The sequence below is a fragment of the Bos mutus genome, chromosome 5, assembly GCF_027580195.1.
Source record: "Bos mutus isolate GX-2022 chromosome 5, NWIPB_WYAK_1.1, whole genome shotgun sequence".
Classification (NCBI taxonomy): domain Eukaryota; kingdom Metazoa; phylum Chordata; class Mammalia; order Artiodactyla; family Bovidae; genus Bos; species Bos mutus.
Genome location: NC_091621.1, coordinates 100,632,293 through 100,654,788, shown reverse-complemented (window position 1 = coordinate 100,654,788; position 22,496 = coordinate 100,632,293). Strand labels below are relative to the sequence as shown.

General features: G+C 58.4%; 1 protein-coding gene across 1 annotated transcript; it reads right to left on the bottom strand.

Moving 5' to 3' along the window:
- Positions 1-25: 25 nt before the first annotated feature.
- Positions 26-22,445, bottom strand: TUBGCP6 (tubulin gamma complex component 6). Its single transcript, XM_070371408.1, is given in 26 exon segments — positions 26-152; positions 230-429; positions 500-713; positions 794-926; positions 1,002-1,196; positions 1,277-1,418; positions 1,504-1,672; positions 1,754-1,889; positions 2,028-2,074; positions 2,197-3,055; positions 3,058-3,381; positions 3,538-3,639; positions 3,966-4,104; positions 5,214-5,329; positions 5,411-5,499; positions 5,582-5,663; positions 6,196-6,345; positions 7,223-7,362; positions 7,455-7,546; positions 7,660-7,769; positions 7,850-7,928; positions 8,656-8,777; positions 9,772-9,945; positions 16,641-16,851; positions 19,968-20,131; positions 21,385-22,445. Coding segments are annotated over 26 exon segments (5,022 nt in total). The 5' UTR covers positions 22,126-22,445; the 3' UTR covers positions 26-60.
- Between the last annotated feature and the right edge of the window lie 51 nt (positions 22,446-22,496).

Sequence of the window (22,496 nt, the reverse complement as noted above, 5' to 3'; positions counted from 1 at the left end):
CCCAACCCGGAGACGGAGGCTGGAGGGCGGGCACACGTTTATTGCAGCCGATCCCGGGGCTCAGGCGTCCTGGTAGTAGTTGTTGAAGTTGATGCGCAGCAGGAAGTCCTCCAGGTGGGGCTGGTAGCCGCGGTTCACCAGCTTGCTCACCACTGGCGGGGAGGTGGGGTGCAGGTTCAGTGAGCAGCGCAGTCCCGCCCCAGCCCTCCCCTGCCCCAGGGTGCGTCACCTTTGAAGAGGAAGTGGGAGTAATACTTGAAGGCGCTGTAGGACTGCTGCATGAGGGCAAAGTTGGGGTGCTCAGGGCCGCGCGGGCCGCCGGCCGGGCCCCAGGGCTGGGAGATGAGCTGGCTGCGGAACTTGAGGACCAGGCTGAAGACGCTGTGGATGACGTTCATGACCGGCGCCGCCTTCTCGGTCAGCAGGCCCCTGGGGGGGAGGCGGGGGCTGGGGTGGGTGCGCCTGAGCCAGGGGTGCACGGGTGCAGGCCGCAGCTCACCTGAAGACCGCCTTATGCAGGTACTCAGCGTGGGCGCGCTGTATCTCCTCCAGGTCACCCACCGAGGCCAGCCTGGCCTGGAACTCACACCAGCTGACATGCAGGATCTGGTTGGCGATGTAGCCCTGGGTGACCTTGACGAAGTGCTGCATCTCGTGCTTGAACAGCTGCAGCTGGCGGAACTGCACCGAGCCGGCTGCCTGGCTTACCCGCGCTGGGGGTTGCGGGGGAGGGGGCAGGGGTGAGTGCGGCCGGCCGCGGGCAGAGTGGGCCCCTCGGGCCCCCCAGGCTCACCTGTACGCTTGAGGTGGAAGCAGACGTCCTTGAGCGTCCACATCATGAGCTTCAGCTGCAGCAGGAAGGAGAAGATGCCGCCATACCTGCTCAGGCAGCCCTCGGTGACCACGATGTTGAGAGGCCAGTCGACCTGCCAGGGAGGCCAGCTCAGCACAGCTGCGTCCTGGGACCACCCCCACCGCCCGCACCAGGGAGTGCTGCTGACCTTGTACCTGAGCTCCAGGCAGCTCAGCACGTCCGGGGCATTGGGGGCGAACGTCTCGGGCAGGAACTTGAGAGCGAAGGAGAGGTTGGCGGCGTGTGGGCTGTCGCCATGCAGGCTGTACTGCAGGGCCTTGCTCAGCACTGAGTTGAGCACCAGGGGGCTGAGAAGCTCCCCGGGCGTCTGGCCCGCCCCGAGCTGCAGGGACAGGACACAGAGTCCCAGAGCGTCCAGAGCCTGCCTGCTGCCGCTCTGGCACCTGGCCCGCCCAGGCTCACCTTCTCGAAGAGCAGGTCGCTAAGGGACTGGGCGAACTCCCCATCCTCCATCAGCAGGAAGTGCCGCAGTGCCTCAAAGTGCGCCCCGAGGTTCAGCTCCACGAAAAAGTAGTCGACCACGGCCTTGTTCACCAGGGAGACGCTGGCAGGAGGGACCTGGCATTACTGACCGTCGGGGGCAGAGCCAGGTGGGGCAGGGAGGGCGTGGAGGGTCAGGCGGCACTCACTGGGCAGCCAGCGGGGCAGTGACAGAGTGCTTCATGAGCACGGGCAGCGGCAGCAGCTCACTCAGCTGCACGGCGCTCTCGTCTGCGTCTGATGGGACCCCAGCGTCCTCAGGGAGGGCAAAGGCTCGGGGAAGCCCGTGGTGCAGGAGGCGGGCCACGGGAGGCTCCGCTGTGGGGTGAGACTGCAGTCACGCACCAGGACACGGGGCCAGGCTGCCTCCTGCCTACCCGCCGTGGCCGGCCCACTCACACATGGCTTCGTAGCTGTCTGGGTACTGCTCCAAGCGATACTGCCCCGCGAGGCCCACCAGGTAGGCCTGCTCCCGGTCCCAGAGCTGGGCCGCTGCCTCGCCAGCGTCTGGGCTGCTCTGGACGTCTGCATTCTCCTAAGATGACCCAGCTTTGAGGGACCCGCCTCCTTCCCTCATGTGAGAGGAGGGACCAGCAGGCAGCCCGCCCCGCCCAGTCCCAGGACAGAGCAGTGCCTGCCCACAAAAGGCCCAGCACACCCCCCAACCCCTGACCTGTGAGCTGGGAGAGAAGTCCCTGGAGTCCTCACTCATCCCCAGGCCTGAGCAGAAGAAACGGGGCAGGAGAGGGGGGTCAGGGGCAAACATCCGCCCCCCCACCGGTCCTCCCCCTCCTGGGTTCACAGACGCCCCCAGGGGCAGGACGGCTCTGGGTCCCACTGACCTGGCTCCTCCAGGGTGCCGTCTCCCAGAGCAGCAGGTACAGCCTCAGCAGACAGTGAGGCCTGGGGGCCACCCTCCTCCCCGTGGCCAGGGCCTGGTCCAACCACCTGTGCGCTGGAGCTGCCTGAGGCTGTCTCCGCAGGCAGCTGCAGTGTGTGTTCCTGGGCAGGTCCCTGGGCTCCTGAGCTGAGGCCCAGCTGGGGCCCAGGGTCAGGGGGGCACAACGGGGGCCTGGGCAAATTGGGCTCGGCTTCCCCTGAGAGCACCCCCAGCACCACACTGGACTGAGACACGTGTCCGTAGACATTCCACCGTGGCCGGGAGGGGGCCACGTCCCACACATTCTCCCCTACCCTGATGCTGGCATCAGACACATGTCCGTGGACGTTCCACCGTGGTCGAGAGGGGGCCACGTCCCACACATTCTCCCCCACCCTGATGCTGGCATCAGACACATGTCCGTGGACGTTCCACCGTGGTCGAGAGGGGGCCACGTCCCACACATTCTCCCCCACCCTGATGCTGGCATCAGACACGTGTCCATGGACATTCCACCGTGGCCGGGAGGGGGTCATTCCAGAAGCACAGCCCCCTCTGGGAACACCAGGCTCTGCCCCAAGGACCTGCGCGGTGGCCAGGCAGCGCTCCTCCTGGGGGGAGGGGTGCTGTGGGGGGTCCAGGCCACACGTATCCAGCGGCACCTGAGTGTCCTCCTGCAGCTGCTGCCCCCTGCTGCCCGGGCTGCCTCCTGCGGTCTGGAGAGCCCCTGCGGAACCTGAGGCGGCCACAGTGGGCCTCAGGACGGTTCTGAAGTCGTACTCCTGTGGCCTGACAGGTGTCAAGTCCATTGCTGTGGACGGAGCCATGGGAGGCAGGTCGGAGCCAATGGTCTGCAGTGCCTCCTCCAGGACGGGGGCCGCGCCGCTGAGCCCAGCCTCAGCCCCCTGGGCCGCGGGCAGGAAGTCTCGGAGGCTGAGGCCCGCGAACGGCCCCGGCTCCTCTGCCTGCCCCCACAGCAGGCCTGCTCCGGGCCCGTGCCATAGGCCCCAGCTCCTGGAGACTTGAGGGGCTGCAGCGTGAGCGTGCTCTGTCCATGAGGGCCGGCAGGGGCCGCCTCCCGCGGCTCCTCTCGCCCGGGGTCACAGCTGCCGCCTCTGTCAGGGGGCACAGGGCCCAGAAAGGAGGCCTGAAACACAAGCGCGTGGGTCCCCCTGGTGTCTGCTTCTGTCCCCCAGGTTCAGTTCTGCACCCCACACTCAAGCCCATGAAAGGGGACACTGGGGACACAGGCCAGGCCTGGGGCAGCCAACCCAGAGCCCACCCTCCATGGCCTGGATCCTACCTGGTCCCCTGCCCGTGAGTGGGCACTTGTCTGGGAGCAGGCACCAGGGAGGATGGCCGGCTGCTCTAGGGGCCTCCCCTCGGCCACGGCCTCTAGCATCCCCTGAAATGGAACCAGCAGGACATGAGGCGGCAGCCGTGGGGTGAGCCCGAGCCCCAGCCCCAGCCCCAGCCCCAGCCCCAGCCCCACGTCCGCAGGCGTGCCGACACAGCAGGGCTCCGCAGCAGCTGCCCAGAGCCCAGCTGGCATCCGGCACCACCCATGTCACCTGAGGGCAGCCCAGCCTGTCCCGTTCATGCCCCTCTGGGCACCTGGTTAGAGCGTTACCCAAACCCCGCAGTGGGCACACAGTGGGTCTGTGTGTGACTTCAGGGCTCCTGAGTCCCCGAGAGCCCAGGGAAGAACTCCTGGGTGACGAGTGGCAACACCTGAATGCGCTTCTCGTCTTCCAGGAGAAAACGAAGCCGCGCGCTGGCCAGCCGGTGCCTCCGGACCTTCCACAGTGCCCTCTGCTCCCGACGAGCCGCCTCTGCAGACAACTTGCTGTAATGATCCACCAGCGCCTGCCTGCAGCCACCCAGACAGCACGGGCCACCAGTCAGCCCACTGTCCAGCCACTGCCCCATGCGGGGGCCCCCGACGGGAAGCCTATCCCCGAGCACCTTCCCCAGGTGGGCAGCTGGCCCCTTGGAGCCCCCACAACACCTGCAGGGCCTTACTGGGCAGGTCTTTCTGCCTCCCCCCAAATGGGAGCCCCTGGCGGGCACGGGCAGTGCAGTCACTCAGAGTGAACCCCAGACGAGCTCCCCCACAGCCTGAAGCACAGGGAGCAGTGCGGGCCGTGGGCCCAAACCCTCTCGGAGGTGTGACCTCGCTCCTCATTGGAGGTGGTTCTCGCACTGCCGCGCCAGGTCCAGAGCATCGAGAGGTGATGCAAACGGCACGAGGCAGTGGGAACACCTCACTCAATTCAAAGCTCGCCATGTTACAGCCAATGACGCTGACCCTCTCACCAACGTGAAGTTGGTTTCAAACCCAGCCTGGCCACGTTTAATTCAGCTGCCACAGGCCAGGGACACACTCCATACCTAGTAAACAAGATCTCCTCCACATGTAAACAAGAGAATAACATCATCATACACGCGTGTGTACACACCCAAGTCAGAATGGATGCACGCAGACACGTGTGCACTCAGCACTGACTGGCTCTGTCACGCTCCATGAACAGTCCCCGAGTCAGGACCACTGACCGGGAGGCGAGGAAAGGGCGGGGCTCCTGAGGCGCCAGCTGTGCTGGCAGCTCGCAGGAAGTGCAGGGAGGGAGGGAGGGATGCCAGAGCACTAGACAGACCCCGGACGCCATGCTGGGTAAATCCCTGTCTCTCAGTCAGGCTGCTAACAGGCTTAAAGACAAATTTAAGAAACAGGCAGTTTAACTTAAAGGAAACAGAGAGAGAGAGACAGGATGCGAGCACAGCGTGGACCGAGCCTGGACCCCAGTCTACACAGAGCGACTGCAAGAAGACCGAGCTCAGGCCACCACTGTTCCCGCCTGACAGACGCCTGAAAGGCGCCAGATACAGACAGAAGGCAACCAGCCACCACAAAGCTCAAGCCAGCCGTGACTCCCAGGAAGGACAAGCCCATGGCCATGGTGCCCCCGGCCACCCACCCACCTGGCCTTCCTCTCCAGTTGCTCCTCCAGGGCCCTCAGCCTTCTCTCCCGGTCCCGGAGCTCGCGGGCATAGCTGAAGTCCTCATCCAGCTCCTCCTGCCTGGCTGCCCGGCGTCGCTGCAGAACACCCCACAGGCACCCCGCTAGTGAAGCCGACCCCTCGAGCCCTCCCCCCCTGCCCAGGGCCAGCCCCCCCACCTCCTGGTCCTTCACAAACTGCTCCTTCAGCCTCTGGAATTGCTCTCGCTTCCGGGCGTCCGAGACCATCCGCTCTGACATCTGCCGATCTGGAACAAGACAGCCAGGGGCCATGGTGAGAAGCCCCAGCAGCAGGCCCCCGAGATGGAGGGGCAGGCGAGCCACACGCACCGCTGAGCGCCCGCAGGACCCTGGACGCCGCCTCCCGGGCCTGGACAATTAATTCTTGCTTTGCAATTTCCATCCGTAATTCCTGGAAAAGACCACCAGCGACTGATGCGTCTGACCTTTCAGCCCCCACCCCGGGACAGCCAGGGAGAGGGCTCTGCTCAGACCAGGTCTGGGGTGCAGCACCCATCGTGCAAGGCAGTGAGGCTTGTCCCCAGGCAGGTGACACCCTCTCTCAGAGTGACCCGGGGCCAAGACCCCAGCCTTCATGTCCACCCTGGCCCTCCCACAGAGGCCAGCCCCCTGCATCCCCAGGGCTCGCCCCTCCACCCGACTGGTTCTCAGGGGTCTGCCCCGCCCACAGCTTCCTGCTGCCCACAGGTGCCAGGACTTTGCATCAACCCCTCCCCAGGACACAGGACACTCAAAGCTCGGGCCTCAGTGCACCTGACCCTTCTGAGCAGGACGGAGGCTCAAGGGAGCCACTGAGGCCAGGAGGCTCAGGCCCTGCTGCCCTGGAGCCACGGCCCGGCCAGGATGGGGCCGCCTAGCGCCCAGCCCGCCCCAGGAGGAGAGGAGAGGGAGGGCCAGGGAAGGCCGGGCTGTGGTGCCCTCACCTTCTCCTCCTTGCTGACCGAGCTGTGGCGCGCCACCCTCTCCATGCGGCCCACGTAGGTGGCACAGTCCTTCTCGATGTCCTTCAGCTCCTCGAGGGAGAAGATCACGGAGATGCGCGGTACCGGGACGTCCGAGCAGCAGAGGTAGTGCTGGAAGGCGGGGGGTGGGGGGCGGCACCTGAGCCCAGGGACTGGCAGCCACAGCCCGTCTTGCCTCCCGCTCGTGACCCACGTGGACAGCCTGCCTCCGGAGTGCTGTGCTCCCCGCTGACACCCTCCACGCCTCCAGAACAGCAGGTGTGGGTCTCCGCCCAGGGCCAGGCCTGGCTCCCACAAGTAAGGCTCCAGGAAAAGGTGGGAAGGCCCAGACACACCCACAGGGCCTCCCTAAGGTCAGCCCCGCCCACCACGGGAGCCCCGCCCCCCACAGCCAACACCTGGGCAGCTCCTGGGGGCTCATGGACACTGTAGCCCCTGCAGCAGCCCTGAGCCCATGCTGGCCGCTCCAGACCACTCCTCTCAGCCCTGCACTCAGCCGGCCGCTGACCCCTGCCCTGGCCTGCACCTGGCTGTTGCACTGCCAGGAGCCCCCGTCCACAGCCGCCGGCCTGTCCAGACACCAGACAGCGCCTCCCACAGGGGCCGCCCATCCCACCCACTGCCACTGGCCACTGGCCTTGGCTGCATGGACACCAACTCAGGCCTCTGCTCCAGGGCACGGCTGAGCCCTGGGACCCCTCACACGACCCCTGAGTCCACCCTCCTGCCAACACAGCCCTTCCCATCCCTCTGGGGCAGTTTCCAAGGTGGGGGGGGGGAGGGGCCCACTGCCCCTTTGGCCTCTGAAAGGCCTTCGGCTTTCCTCCCATCTTTGAAGGAGCACCAGAAACTCAACAGAGCTGCTCATGAAACTCTCAAGGGGACAGGATGAGGTCACCCAACCTGGGCTGGAACCGTATGGACCTGGGCTGAGGGCAGATGGGCAGGCAGCGTGGGGCTGGCGGAGGCCGGCCACTCCGCCCCTCACCTGTGGGCAGCAGAGCTTCAGCAGATTGATGGTCTTCCCGCAGACGTACACGTCGTGGGCGATGTGGCTCAGGAACACGGGGACGCAGTCCTCCGCCTCTTTGGAGATGAGCACGTAGCCGTGGGTCCAGTAAAGCCTGTCTGCGTGTGGGACGACTCGCTCAGGCCCGCGACCAGCGCAGCGCTGACCCGGCCGACGGCAGCGCCCTCGCCCGGCAGCAGCCCCCACCTACCTCTGAAGCCCAAGTACTCGGGGTTCACCTGGATCATGAACTCGCCATAAACATCTCTGAAGACCCCACTGTACACCCAGTCATGGATGAACCTGAATGCGCGTGGAAAGCAGGGGTGAGCTGGGCGTGACCCCGCCCTGGGAGTGGGGGGGCTGCAGTCCAAGCCCACCCGCCCAGAGCCTGCCCTGCCCCCGCCCCGCCCCACCGCGTGTAGGGCTCGCAGCTGGTCTTGAGCAGAGACAGCAGGACTGGGTAGTGCTCGTTGCTGCAGTTATCCAGGGCCTCCTGGTAGAGGTAGGAGAGCAGCTTCACGCCCTGCAGACAGCAAGGGGGGCTCAGCCACACCACACGCAGCAGGGGGAGCCCTGCCCTGCCCAGAGCCCGGCAGCCCTCACCGTGGGGAAGGCAGCCCTGGGCTCTCCGCCGCCGGAGCCTTGGAGAGTGGCGCCGACACCACAGAGCTCAGCCAGGTACCTGTACACAGAGGCGGGGAGACCAGGTGGGCAGAAGACCCAGGCCCTCCCCTGCCTGTCCACATAGTCCAGCTTTAAAACCGCCTGCACCTCAAGAAGCTCAGTTGTGAGCTGCCTGTCAGACCCTCCCAGGAACCCCATGCATCCCCACCTCCTTCCCAGGTCTGGCCAAGACTCTGAGTCCACGACTCTTCCCCACTCCTGCTGCTCTCCCTCAAGAGCCCCTCCTGCACCCACCACATCCCCCAGATCACCTCCTCTGCCATCCTGAATGGCTACCAAGTCCCCATAGGCCTCCCGCCTCGCCACCCCACTCCAGGCTGTGCTCCCATCACACCCTCCCAACACCTCCAGGCTCAGCCTCCCCCTCGCACCCCTTCTCCAGCCCCGGGGCCTCCACACTCCTCCCCTCAGCCTGCAGGAACTCCTCTCCACTGAACCCACCCCCCAACCCCTAGTCTTCCACTCTGCCTTCTCCAGATGGCATCTGCCAGCAGGCACTCTGCCCATGTTCACTGACCAGCTCCTGAGTGCAGGCACCAGATCTGTCTGCAGGGCCCCTGTGTGCCTGTTGGGTAGGAGCCCTGATCCTGGGTTGGGCCTGCTGGTGGGCACCTCATAAACTCAGCTGGGTCAAGGGCTATCCAGACCCCAACCAGGAGGCCGCCCACCATCCAGCATGGCCCATGCCTGCCTCACCAGCCACCAAGTCGCACGCCGAGGCTCACCTGAGCTGCCGGCCCAGCTTCTTGAAGAGAAAGCCAATGGTGAGGAGGCTCAGGGTGGGCGGGGTGGAGAGCACGCAAGCGCGGTAGTACTGCAGGTACCGCCTCAGGCCGCTAGTGAAGGCCTGTGGGGCAGGGGTCTGGAAGGAGGGTGGCCAGGCACAGGGCATGGCCACCAAGCTCAGAACCAGAGAACAACCTCGGTGCGGGAAAAAGTTGGGCCTCCACCCCCAAGCCTGGGGCTCCGTTTTCCAAGGAACGGGCATCTGCGGGTCACATGCGGACACCCAGCCCGGCCAGAAGCCCAAGCCCACTGTAAGCTCCCCCAGGCCAGCTGCACCAGGAATCTGGACCTTGCAGATCCCGGGCAGCTGGGCTGTGTGCACAGACGCCAACTCCCAAAGGGTCTCTGGCCGCTCAGGCCACTGTGGTCCCAAGGACACTGGTGTCTGGGGCGGTGCCCAGGAGCATGGCCCCAGCGCAGCTCACATACTTCCAGGAGGTCTGCTGGAGCGCTCCAGCGCAAACGTCAGGCACCCAGGACACCACTGTCCTGCCCTCCATCCCAGACAGTCAACACGGCAGTCCTGTCTGGGTTTCCCTCTGCCCTCCCAGCCCCGCTCAGGCCCATCCTAGAATCCGAACCTCGTCACATCACCCCAGCAGCCCTGCTGCGATGCCCAAGTGAAAAGGGCCCGGCCCAGTGCCTGCGCTCTCTCTCAGGCCTCACGCCGCAACCCCCCCACCCCATAGCTGCCCACTGTCCTGGGGGCCTGCCCAGCGTATGCACTGATGACAAGGCTTTCAGGCAGACCTGCTTCAGTCCCGCGCCAGGGACCCGGCGGGGACCAGGCAGCACGTGCTCTCTCCACACCACTGGCCTGCCCCCGGCCCCCAGCACTAGCCACAGCTGCCTCCCATGCTCTCACGGCCCCAACACATCCACCCAGGTTTCCATGCAGTGATCGGCCAGGCAAGACGTGGTCCCCGGCCACCATTCCCAAAGGGCAACTGACAGTCTCTGACGTCACTGAGGAGAGTACGGCCTGGCTCAGAGGCCCCGGGGCAGGCCTGCATACAGCACCCGGGGACCCGCAGCAGCGTGAGGTGGGGCCGCACCTGGAACACGAGACCCTTGCTGCAGGAGGAGTCCAGCACAGGCTGCAGGGAGAAGTGGCTGAGGCGCGCGTAGTGGGTCCCGCACTCGGCCACCTCAGAGAGGAGGCCGCTGATGCTCTCGTGGGACGCTCCTGAGACGTGCACACCCCGCTTCACCGTGAAGGCCTGAGCTGGCTGGACGGGACAAAAGGGAGGTCACTGGGGTGGGCACCCGGGGTGGTGCTGCCTCTCACTGCACCTGGGCACCCAACCTTGGCACTGGCCCGAGCACCCCCAGACGGGGAGCCCCAAACCCAGACACACAGGTAGGGCACAGGACACAGAAAGCCTTCTGCCAGCAGGCTGCCACTGACGTGACATGACACCTCCCACAGGTTAATATGCTAAATGTTAATGTCATGTGAATTTTAAGATTTAAAGAAAACAAAAGAAAACAAAAACCCAAAAAAGAGAAGGCCAACACCGCTGGCTTCAATGGTAAACTCCACCAATTAAAGACGCCAACTGCTGGGGCTTCCCTGGTGGTCCAGTGGCCAAGACTCCTCACTCCCAATGCAGGGAGCCTGGGTTTGATTCCTGGTCAGGAAACTAGATCCCACATGCCGGAACTAAGATCAAAGATTCTGTGTGCTGCAACCAAGACCCAGGGCACCAAATAAATAAATTAAAAAAAAAAAAGAACACCGACTGTTATTAAACTCTTTTAAAACTTAAAGAGGAGGAACACTTCCTAATTCTAAGAGGCCAGTATTCTTCTGATGCCAAAGCAAGATACAGACATTACAAGGAAAAGACTACAGTCCAACATCCCTCATGAACACAGATACAAAAATCTTTGAGAACAAACTGAATCTAGCAGCATGTTAAAGGATAATACACTGTGACCAAGTGGGTTTTATCTTAGGAATGCAAGAGTAGTTCAACATACAAAAATCAATGTAATATACATTAACAGAACAAAGGGAAAAATCATACAATCATGTCAGCTGATGCAAAAAAAGCATTTGACAGAAGTCAATTCAATCCTAAAGGAAATCCATCCTGAATACTCAGAGGAAGGACTGATGCTGAAGCTCCAGTACTTTGGTACCTGATGCAGAGAGTCGACTTGCTAGAAAAGACCCCGATGCTAGGAAGGATTGAAGGCAGGAGGAGAAGGGGACAACAGAGGATGAGATGGTTGGATGGCATCACTGACTCAACGGACATGAGTTTTCACAAGCTCCCGGAGATGGTGAATGACAGGGAAGCCTGGCGTGCTGCAGTCCATGGGGTAGCAAAGAGTTGGATATGACTGAGCAACTGAACAATACCTTTTCACAATTAAAAACACTAAAAAAAACTAGGAAAAGAATGGAACTGGCTCAACAGGATAAAGACTGTATGTGAAAAATCCACAGCTTGCATTATACTCAGTAGCGAGACTGAAAGCTTCTCCCTGTGATAAGCAACAAGGCAAGGACGCGTGCTTTCATTGCTTCAGTGTAACACTTAAGTCCCAGACACAGCAGTTAGGCAAGGAGAAATTTTAATATGCAGACTGGAAAGGAAGAAGTAAAATGATCTATTTGCAGGTGACATCATCTTATATACAGAAAATGCTTAAGAATCCACAAAACACGTGTTAGAGTCGTTAAACGAATTCAGCAAAGTACTAGGATACAAAATCAACATACAAAAAGCATTTGTATTTCCATACACTTGCAATGAACAATCCAAAAAAAGAAAGTAAGAAACAATTCCATTTACAAGTGCAATATAAGAATACAGTACTTAAGTAAATTTAACTGAGGAGACAAAAGACTTGTTAAAGTGAAAACTAGAAAACACTGCTGAGAGAAATTAAAGACCTAAATAAATGCAAAGATATCCCATGTTCCTGGACTGGAGCATCTAATAATGTCAGGGTGACACACCAGGGCCTCCCCAGCACTCCATGCTTTCCTAAATAAATGCAAAGATATCCCATGTTCCTGGACTGGAGCATCTAATAATGTCAGGGTGACACACCAGGGCCTCCCCAGCACTCCATGCTTTCCTAAATAAATGCAAAGATATCCCATGTTCCTGGACTGGAGCATCTAATAATGTCAGGGTGACACACCAGGGCCTCCCCAGCACTCCATGCTTTCCTAAATAAATGCAAAGATATCCCATGTTCCTGGACTGGAGCATCTAATAATGTCAGGGTGACACACCAGGGCCTCCCCAGCACTCCATGCTTCCACTGCAGGGGGCACAGGTTCAATCCCTGGTCCAGGACCTAGGATCCGCCATGCCACGGGCAACGAAGCCCACTCGGAGAAATGAAAGACCCCACAAGCTGTAACGAAGATTCGCCGTGCTGCAAGTAACACTCGGTACAGCCAAATAGATAAAAAAGATATTTAAATAGATAATGATTCACCCAAAGCAACCTGTGTATTCAGTGCCACCATATCATTATCCCAATGATGTTTTTAGCAGAAATGGAAAAACCCATCCTAGAATCCATATGAAATTGCAAAGGGCCCCAAATAACCACAACAATCTAAAAAAAAAAAAAAGAAGGTGGAGAACTCATACCTCCCAAGGTCAAAACTTCCTACAAAGTTTTAGTCATCAAAACAGTGTAGAACTGGGGGACGTCCCTGGCTGTCTAGTGGTTAGACTCCGGATTTCACTGCCGTGGACCGGATTCAATCCCTGGTCAGGGAACTGAGATCCTGCAAGATGAGGGGTGTGGCCACAAAAAACATCACAGGAGTGGGATCAGGACAAACAGGAAGATCATGGAACAGAAGAGAGTCCAGAAATAAACAACTCACACATGGTCAATTGATGCACGAGCATACCAAGAACATATGATGCGGAAAGAAGAGTCTTTTCAACAAAGGCTGCTGGGTAAACAGAATATCCACATGCAAAAGATTAAAGCCGCACCAAGTACAAAATGAACTCAAAACAGATCAAACATCTGAACTGTAAAGCTGACACTATGGGACCCCGTGGTGGTGCAGTGGATAAGAATCCACCTGCCAGCATGGGGTGCAGGGTCCAACCCCTGGTCCGGGAAGATCCCACGCGTGGAGGAGCAGCTGAGCCCGTGCATCGCAACTGCTGAGCCTGTGCTCTGGAGCCTGCGAGTCACAACTGCTGAAGCCCGCGCGCCTAGAGCCCACGCTCTGCAACAGAGAGGCCACCGCACCGAGGAGCCTGAGCACCACAGTGACGAGGAGGCCCTGCTCGCTGCAACCAGAGAGAGCCCGAGCAGAACAATGAAGACCCAGTGCAGCCAAAAATAAAGAAATAAACGAAATTATTTTAAAAAGAATAAAGCCAACACTGTGACACTCTTGGAGGGAAACATAGAGGCCTTGGATTTGGTGATTTCTTAAATAAGACACCAAAAGTATAGGCAACAAAAGGAAGAAAATAAACTGGACTTCATCAAAATTAAACTTTGTACTTCAAAGCATACTATCAAGAGTGTGAAAAGACAACCTACAGAATGAGAGAAAATATTGGCAAATCATATATCTGGTAAGGGATTAATATCCAGAATGCATCAAGAACTCCTACAACTCAAGAGCCCAACTCAACGACGGGCAGAGGGCAGGCGCGGGCACCGCAGGAGGCAGCAGTCCGCAGGCTGAGGCGCTCGCGCTGGGGGCGCCACACTCTTGTGCCGCAGCACCCGGGACAGTGGGGAAACACGCTTCCGTTCTCTGACCAAAAAGAGGCAAAGGACTAAAAACTCAAGTAGACTTTCTCCCAAAAGAGACATACAAGTGAAAAAGTGCTCAGGAGCAGTACTCACGATGGAAATGTAAATCCAAATTATAATGAGACATAGGTACACTACCAGTAAAAATAGCTGTCTGGTGGGTGGCATTACTGGTGAAGAGCCCACATGCCAGTGCAGGAGATGCCAGAGACGTGGGTTCAATCCCCGGGTCGGGAAGACCCCTGGAGGAGGAAACGGCAACCCCTCCACTGTCGTTGCCTGGGCGGTTACAGCCCACGGGGCCTCAGAGAGTCAGACATGAGCGAACATGCAGGACAGGACAGTGGGGAGCTGCCATATCACACACGGAGCCCAGCGTGGCGCTCTGTGACAGCCTGAGTCGGGGGAGAGCTGGGGGCAAGCAGTGGGAGGGAGACTCAATAGGGAGGGGATGTATATACACACAGATATATGTATATGTGTGTGTGTATACATAGTCACAACTGATTCTCATTGTTGTACGGCAGAAACCAACACAACACCAAAAAGCAATTATCCTCCAATTAAAAAACACAAAAATTAAGCATTTGGATTTTGGGGAAAAGAACTATAATGAGACATCACGTCACACCCACTGGGACAGCTACTATTTACCAAAAAAGGAGTGGGGGATAACAAGCACTGGTGAGGATGTAGAAAACTCACCCCAGAACAACACACACTGCTGGAGGGGGTACAAAAGGGCACAGCCACGGTGAAAAGCAGTCTGCTGGCTGCTCAAAAAGTTAACAGAATCACTGGGACTTCCTTGGTGGCCCAGGGGCTAAGGCTCTGACTACAGTGCAGGGGGCCCAGGTTCGCGCCGTGGTCAGGGACCTGGATCCCCAGGCTGCAGGTGAAAAGGCCCTGCACGCCACAACTAAAGGTCCCGTGTGCCACCACAGACCCGGTTCAGCCAAATAGACAAACCAAGCAATCACCACAGGACCCGCAAGCCCACTCCCAGGAACACACCCTGAAGAGCCAAATGCACCCATGTGCACGACAGCACCATTCGGAGTCAGAAGGTGAGGTCCACCGGAGCGTCCATCGACTGATAAACAGCTAACAAAGCGTGGTCTTTATACACACAGCAAGGGAGAGGCGAAGACACACCCAGCTGAATGCTGAGCTCCAGAGAACAGTGAGCAGAGCTACGAACGGCTTCTTAAATGAACAGTGCAAAGAAGTAGAGGAGAACAACAGAATGGGAGACTAGAGACCTCAAGAAAGCTGGAGATGGCAAGTGAACGTTTCATGCAAGGGTGGGCGTGATTAAGGACGAATGGTAAAGACCTAACAGAAGCAGACGAGACTAAAAAGAGGTGGCAAGAATACACTGAAGAACTGTACAAAAAAAGGTCTTAATGACCCAGATAACCACAATGGTGTGGTCACTCACCTGGAGTCCGACATCTTGGAGCCTGAAGTCAAGTGGGCCTTAGGAAACATCACTACGAACAAAGCTATTGGAGGTGACAAAATTCCAGCTGAGCTATTTCAAATCTTAAAAGATGATGCTGTTAAAGTGCTGCACTCAATGTGTCAACAAATTTGGAAAACTCAACAGTGGCCACGGGACTGGATGATGTCAGTTTTCATTCTAATTCCAAAGAAGGGCAATGCCAAAGAATCTTCAAACTGCCGTATAATTGTGCTAACTTTGCATGCTGGTAAGGTTATGCTCAAAATCCTTCAAGTGAGGCTTCAGACGTACGTGAACTGAGAACTTCCAGATGTACAAGCTGGGTTTAGAAAAGGGAGAGGAACCAGAGAGCAAATCGCCAACATACACTGGATCATAGAAAAGCAAGAAAGTTCCAGGAAAACATCTACTTCTGCTTCATTGACTACGCTAAAGCCTTTGACTGTGTGGATCATAACAAACTGTGGAAAATTCCTAAAGAAATGAAAGTATCAGACCACCTTACTTGTCTCCTGAGAAACCTGTATGCAGATCAAGTTAGAACCTTACATGGAAAAACAGACTGGTTCAAAACTAGGAAAGGAGTACGTCAAGGCTGTATGTTGTCACTCTGATAATTTAACTTGTATGCAGAGTACATCATGCAAAATGCCAGGTTGGATGAAGCACAAGCTGAAATCATGATTGCGGGGAGAAGTATCAACAACCTCATACATGCAGATGATACCATTCTAATGGCAGAAAGCCATTCTAATGGCAGAAAGAGCCTCTTGATGAGTGTGAAAGAGAAGAGTGAAAACTTGGCTTAAAACTGAACATTCGAAAAACTAAGATTATGGCATCAACTCATGGCAAATAGGTGCAGAAAAAGTACAGCAGTGGCAGACTTTATTTTGGGGGCTCCAGAATCACTGCAGATGGGGGCTGCAGTCATGAAATTAAAAGGCGCTTATTCCTCGGAAGGAAAGCTATGACACACCTAGACAGCGTATTAAAAAGCAGGAACATCGTTTTGCCTACAAAGGTCCGTAAAGTCAAAGCTATGGTTTTTCCATCAGTCATGGATGGATATAGGAGCTGGACAATAAAAAAGGCTGAGGGCCAAAGAACTGATGCCTTCAAGCTGTGGTGCTGGAGAAGACTCGACAGTCCCTTGGGCAGCAAGGAGATCCAACCAGTCCATCCTAAAGGAAATCAACCCTGAATATTCACTGGAAGGACTGATGCTGAAGCTGAAGCTCCAATACTTCGGCCACCTGATACCAAGAACTGACTCACTGGAAAAGACTCTGATGCTGGGAAAGAGTGAAGGTAAAAGCAGAAGCAGGTGGCAGAGGATGAGATGGTGAGACAGCATCACTGACTCAATGGACATGAATCTGAGCAAACCCTGGGAGACAGTGAAGGACAGGGGAGCCTGGAGTGCTGCAGTCCATGGGGTTGCAAAGAGTCATGACTTAGTGACTAAGCAACATGCGTGTAGAGTATTTTCTAGCCTTAAAAAGGAAGGAAATTCTGACACAGACTACAACATGAATGAACCTTGAGATCATTATGCTGAATGAAATAAGTCAGACCCAAAGGACAAACAGTTCGTGATTCCATTCATATGGGTAAAATCACTTTAAAACTGAAACAAGATGACCATCCCCAGGGAGGCCGCCAAGACGGCTTCCGGGCCACACCTCACCTCCTTACCTGGCAGAGGGAGAATGTGGCAGACACGACTCCGATCAGGACATTGAGGGCGTCCTTCACCAGCTCGCACTCCTTCACTAGGACGGGCTGTGGGGCCTGCAGGAGGCTCCCGCCCAGCACCTGCAGCTCTCCTTGGCGAAGTCGGCAGAACCTGTCAAAGGCATCCCTTCCTGCCTCAGTGAGGTAGGGCTCCTCTCGATGGCCAGGGGGGCTGTGGGGACAGAGCGGGCAGGGAGCTGAGGTAAGCAGAGGGCAGGACAAAGAGCAACTCAATAGCGTGAGATGTCTAAGGCCAGATGAGACTCCCCACTGTCCCCCAGTCTGCGTCCAGCAGGCCCATCAGACAGCACTGTGCAGAAGTGTCCCCACCCAGCCCGCACCCACGGGGCACACGGTGGTCCTCTGGCTGATGCCTCGCTTGCTTGCAATGACCTCTGCGTGGGAAACAACACCCGGGCCCGGAGCAGCACAGTCACAACCGCACAAGTGTCCGTCAGCAGAGGACTGGATAAAGACGAGGTCTGTCCACGCAGAGGAACGTTAATCCAGCCTTCAGGAGGAAGGAATTCTGCCACAGTGTGTCAGCTGCTACAACACGGAGATACGCTGAGGGCGTGAGGCTGAGTGATGAGCCCAGTCGTGTGCGAGGACAAGTGGTGCACGACCCCACCCCTGTGGTCCCCAAAGTCACAGACACAGAAAGGAGACGGTGGGGGCCCAGCGCGGAGGACAGTGGTGCAGAGTGAGGGTCTGATGGAGACAGTCTCAGTGTGGGAGGATGAAAAGTTCTGGAGAGGATGGTGCTGATGGTCACCTCACATGAATGTGCTTAACGCCGCTGATGGAAACGTCAAAAGGGTTAAGATGTTAGACTTCGTGTCATAGGATGTTATCACCCTCTGCCCAAGAAAGCACAAAGATCGTACAGAGCCAAAAGTTCCCTGAAATTCTAGGAGAAAACAGGCACACGCCTGCCCTAGGGTCTCTGCCTACGTGGGATCTGCAGGAAGTTCAAGAACAGGGTCTACCAGCCTGGTCATACTGTTCAAGAGGCCAAAGAGACAGCACCATTTCTTAGCTATTCCTTTGGACACCATCAACTCCTACTGAAAACATGAAACAGCTGCTTTTAAAGTCCACTGGAAGAAGTAGACTCTTAACAAAAGGAGCCCAGGAAAAGCCTTAGAACTTGCTAAGACCAAAAATGTTTTCTGATGGACAGAGCACCATAAGGTGCCCTTTCCCTCATTCAGTAAGAGCAGGGGCCAGAGCAGCCAGGCGGACGAGCCCAGCCTCACAGGGCCGGCGCCGCTACGAGACACAGGCTGCGAGGAGGTGCAATGTGCCGCCCAGGACAGGGGCCCTAAAGGGACCGAGGGAACGGAGACGCTGGTCAGGAAGGCCAGGGGAGCAAGGCCACGCCCAGAGCAGTGTCCCCGAGGGCGGGAGCGGCCTGCGTGGAAGCCTAGAGATGGGAGGAGAAAGGGGCCAGGTGCTCTGGGCTCAGCATGGGAGGGCTGAGGGCAGGGGCCTGTGGCCAGTCCCAGTGGGCAGTGCTGAGCAGGGCAGAGCAGCGCACTCCGATCGCCATCCCTGGAAGGTGGCGCTGGCCAAGCGGAGGACAGCCGGGCATGCAGGAGAAGCAGGCGGGCCAGTCCTGAGTGTCCAGATCAGCAGGGGGGCCCAGCTAGGCCACCATAGCAGCCTGCGCTCCTTGGGGCACGGTAAGCTGGAGGGGAAGAGGAGCCTCTGGAGCTCCAGGGACCCCCGAGGCTCCAGTGCTGCAGGTGCCACCTCACTGCGCACACAGGCATCGGCCTCTGACCACTCTCCCGGGGTCAACCCCCTTGGTGACTGAGAGCTGAGATGAGAACCCGTGAAGCAAACACCACATTCACACTTGTCCCCACTGAGAACTTGGCCCTTAACATCAAAAGACCACTTCCCCAGAAAGGGTGACAGATGCTGAGGTGCCGGCAGCAGGGAGACCCAAGCTGGCTGGCAGGGTGAAGCACAGGGGCGGGGGTCCTCTGAGGGTCTCAGGCAAGGGCAGAGTTCACAATCAAGGGCTGTGGCTGCCAAGGAAGCTTTGACTGCCCATTTGTCAGAGTTCCTGGCAAGAAACTAGCAAGTGGCTGGGATCCAACTGCAACAGATTCCCAAGATTCTCCAAATGAACTTGAGGAACGGGCTTCAAGGGCAGGGGCATCCAGTTACAACAGAAGAGGCAGTGGAAGAGCCGTGGGTGGCCGGTGTCTCCTGTAGGGACACAGGCTAACATGCTGGCCACCATCCTGCTTGAAGGGACACCCAGAAGCAGTCCTCACTCTGGAACTGTGGGGTCAGTTCTGCTTCAGGGGGACACTGAAGAGATTAAGTGCATTCACAAAAGGGGACAAGAACATGGACCGGCGGAGCAATCATGTCTCCTACTAAAGAATGAGCTGAAAAACTGAGCCAAGAAAATCGGGAACTGGCAAATGAAATCCACTAGTGAACATTGACAAAAGAAAGCAGTGCTGCTTGATGGCCAGTGTTCAGACTTGCGAGGGCTTCGCAGGCAGCAGGCGGTCAGGTCTGCTCTGTACACACAAGACAGATGAAGGCCGAACAGGAAGTCACAGGGCGAGGGCGCTCCTGCAGGACCAGACGGCCACCAGTGCTGGCGGTGCTCGGGGAGTCAGGGAGCGGGACCCGCCTGGGGGGGGTGCGCACGCCAGGAAAGCCCCTCCAGCAGAAGCAGGGCCCACACAACACCCCGAGCACGTGCTTGTCCCAGGGAGGCCCCACAGGAGCCAAGGCTGCGTCAGAAGGCACTCGGCTCCCTGCAAACCCTGACTCTCTCCCTCAGTGCTCCCCACGCTGGCATCCCACAGATCTGTCAGCAGAGAAGAGGTGCCCAAACATGTGGGAGATGGGTCCTCTACCCCGACTCTGGGAGGCTGCGAGACGCCAGCACGCCATGGGCTGAAAGATCCGGCCTCAGAGCACCCATCAGGGAACACTACGATGACAGGCTTCCCTCAGGGGAGCACCACCCTCGGGCCTCCCAGGTGTGAGAAGCACTCCCTCAGCAGCACCCCGTGCCCGGCACCAACCACAGAGCCCACCACCTCGACCTGGAGCCGTCACGGCCAGGATGTGAGCCGCAGCCGTTTCTGGCTCAGTGGGAACTTCTATAGGTTTCTCCCGGTGGTTCTCTCAACCCTCAGACAACTTGCACACAGCTTGACTGAAACGTCCAAGTCCCTAATCTGGGCTGAGTAAAGGCCACATTCGAGGGCAGGGGAGGGGCAGGGTTTGCATTTAGGGCAAAGGCTCACAAACCATCCAACTTGCTCCCAGCATCTCCGCTTGCTGGCCTCGTAGGTGAGCACAGCGTCCCACAGGTCAATGTCTGGCGTCACGCCCGGCTCAGACTGGGAGTCAGGAGTGAGATTGGATGCTGACTGGAACCCTTCATCTTCCGACTGATCCACGCTCGGAGGGACCTGGAGCCCGTGGGAAAAGGACTTTACCTGTGGCATGGTGTCTGGATTCCACCCCAGTGTGAGAAGAGTTGCAGGAACCCTTCCACACGCTCCTGTTCACTCTATGGGAAAGACCTGGCAGAACATTTCTTCTCTTTTTCTCAAGCACACAAGCTACTACACCATGTTTTTGCCCCCAGTGAGTCACTTAAGAAATTAAATTTATTCATTATCAACTTCCAATTTCACACAACACAAGCTTATTGAGGCTTATGAGCCTCAACATAATTTACAATGACATTTTCCATAACATGTCTCTGATTTGGAAATTCCATTTTGGGGAACCTGGCATTAAAAAAAAAAATCACATAGACACAGAAAGATTCACTTCTCCCAGGGTGTTTGCTATAGCATTATGGTTGGAAACAATGTAAGTGTCTCCCACTAAAGGAACCACTGAACAATAACACCACATCCTTTCAGCAAAGCTACAAAACGCAAAGGCAAAGGATGATTAACAAGATCTGAAAAATCCCACTTCATCCAGAAAAAAGCATGTAACACAGCACAAATAGCCAGGAGAAATGATTTTTGGCACCCATGGCTACTGAGTACTTGACTACACAGGGAGGAATCAGACTTCATTTTGCATGCTATGCTGTACAACCGGCCTGCCAGGGCAGGAGACGTAAGCCATGAGGGTTCAATCCCCGGGTCGGGAGGATTCCCTGGAGAAGGGAATGGCTACCCACTCCAGTATTCTTGCCTGGAGAATTCCATGGACAGAGGAGCCTGGCAGGCTAAAATCCAAAGGGGTTGCAAAGAATCGGACAGGACTGAAGTGACCTAGCAGGCATGCTGTGCTCGGCCGCCTCTGACTCTTCGCAACCCCAAGGGCTGTAGCCCTTCTCTGTCCATAGAATTCTCCAGGCAAGAATACCGGAGTGGGATACTTCTCCCGGGAGATCTTCCGACACAGGGATTGAAGCCGGGTCTCCTGCACTGCAGGTGGATTCTCTACCCTCTGAGCCACCAGGGAATTTAAACATCAACTGGAAGGCAGGAGAAATGACTGAATGGCAGATACAAGAAAGCAGCGGCATGTGACTCGGGCCTGCGGGGAGGGGTCGCTGGGAATCCGCACCAGCAGCCCCACCCCACGGGTCCACCGCCAGCGCTGGACTCCGGCTCCCTCCCTTTGCCCCAGTGGAAGGAGGGTCAAACGAGGCGCTTCCCAAGCCCGAGGAGCCGCAGACGGGAAGCAAACACTCTACCTTGATGGCCAGTCCGGAGAGGTCTGCGCTGTCCGGCACCGGGGGCAGGTCCAGGCGGACGTCCAGGTCGGCCGTGCGGCTGTGCACCAGGGCTCCGAAGAGCGAGACGCGGGTGTCCCTTTCAAACCTGTCCCAGCAGGGGTCGCCGTACGAAAAGAGCCCGACGGCGGGCAGTCCGGTGCCCGGTGCCGACTCCATCACCTGCCGCGTCTTGCGGACCAGGTCTCGACACAGAGACTCCTCTCCGGAGATGAGCGACCGCACGTCCGCCTCCAACTCGCTCAAGTCGGCGCAGTCGTAGCCGCCGTACGGAAGGGCTCTCCCGACCGGCCGGCTGTGCAGGAAGACGCCCCGCCGACGCCGCCGCACTCGCGGGGGCCCGCTGCCCGCCAGCCGCACCAGCAGCTCCAGGACCGCGCCCAGCTCCGCCAGCGGCTGGCGCGGCGCGGCCTCCAGCCCCTCCACCAGCTCCTCCAGGCGGTCGGCCTCGGCGCCCAGGCCGCCCACTCGCAGGTCGAAGGACAGCATGAGGATCCTGTTCCTCACCGGCAGCCTCGGGAGGCCGGGCTGCAGCCCGCGGCCCTCCTCCTGAAAGAGGCCCGTGAACAGGGCGTCATAGGCCACCCTCTTGAGGCCCCGCTTGGCCTTCCTGCGGCTCCCGCGGCGCGGGCCCGAGGGAGCCTTGGCGGCCGGCAGGAGGACCTCACACAGGTCGTCCACCAGCTGCGGGACGCTGGCCATGCCTCCGCCTCACGCCGGGGCCTCGCGCGCGGCCGGATTCGCCTTCTCGGGGCCCCGGAAAATCGACGACCTGCAGAAGCGCCGCCGAGGACGGAGCGTGGGCCCGGCCCCCTCGGCCGGAGGAAGGCGCGCGCGACCTGACCCGCCTTCTCAGGGTCCCCTCAGCCGGAGAAAGGCGCGCGCGGCGGCGCCGAAAACGCGTCACCGCCGCGCGACCAGCCCGACAGCAGGCGCGAGCGCGCCGGAACTGCGTCACCCGGGGGGGGCCTGGCGGCCCGCGCGCAGGAGGCAGAGCCTGGAGGCCGCGTCCACCAGCACTTCCGGCCTGGGTCCTCCTCCCCGCCGGTGGCGAAACTCAGCCAGAACCGACC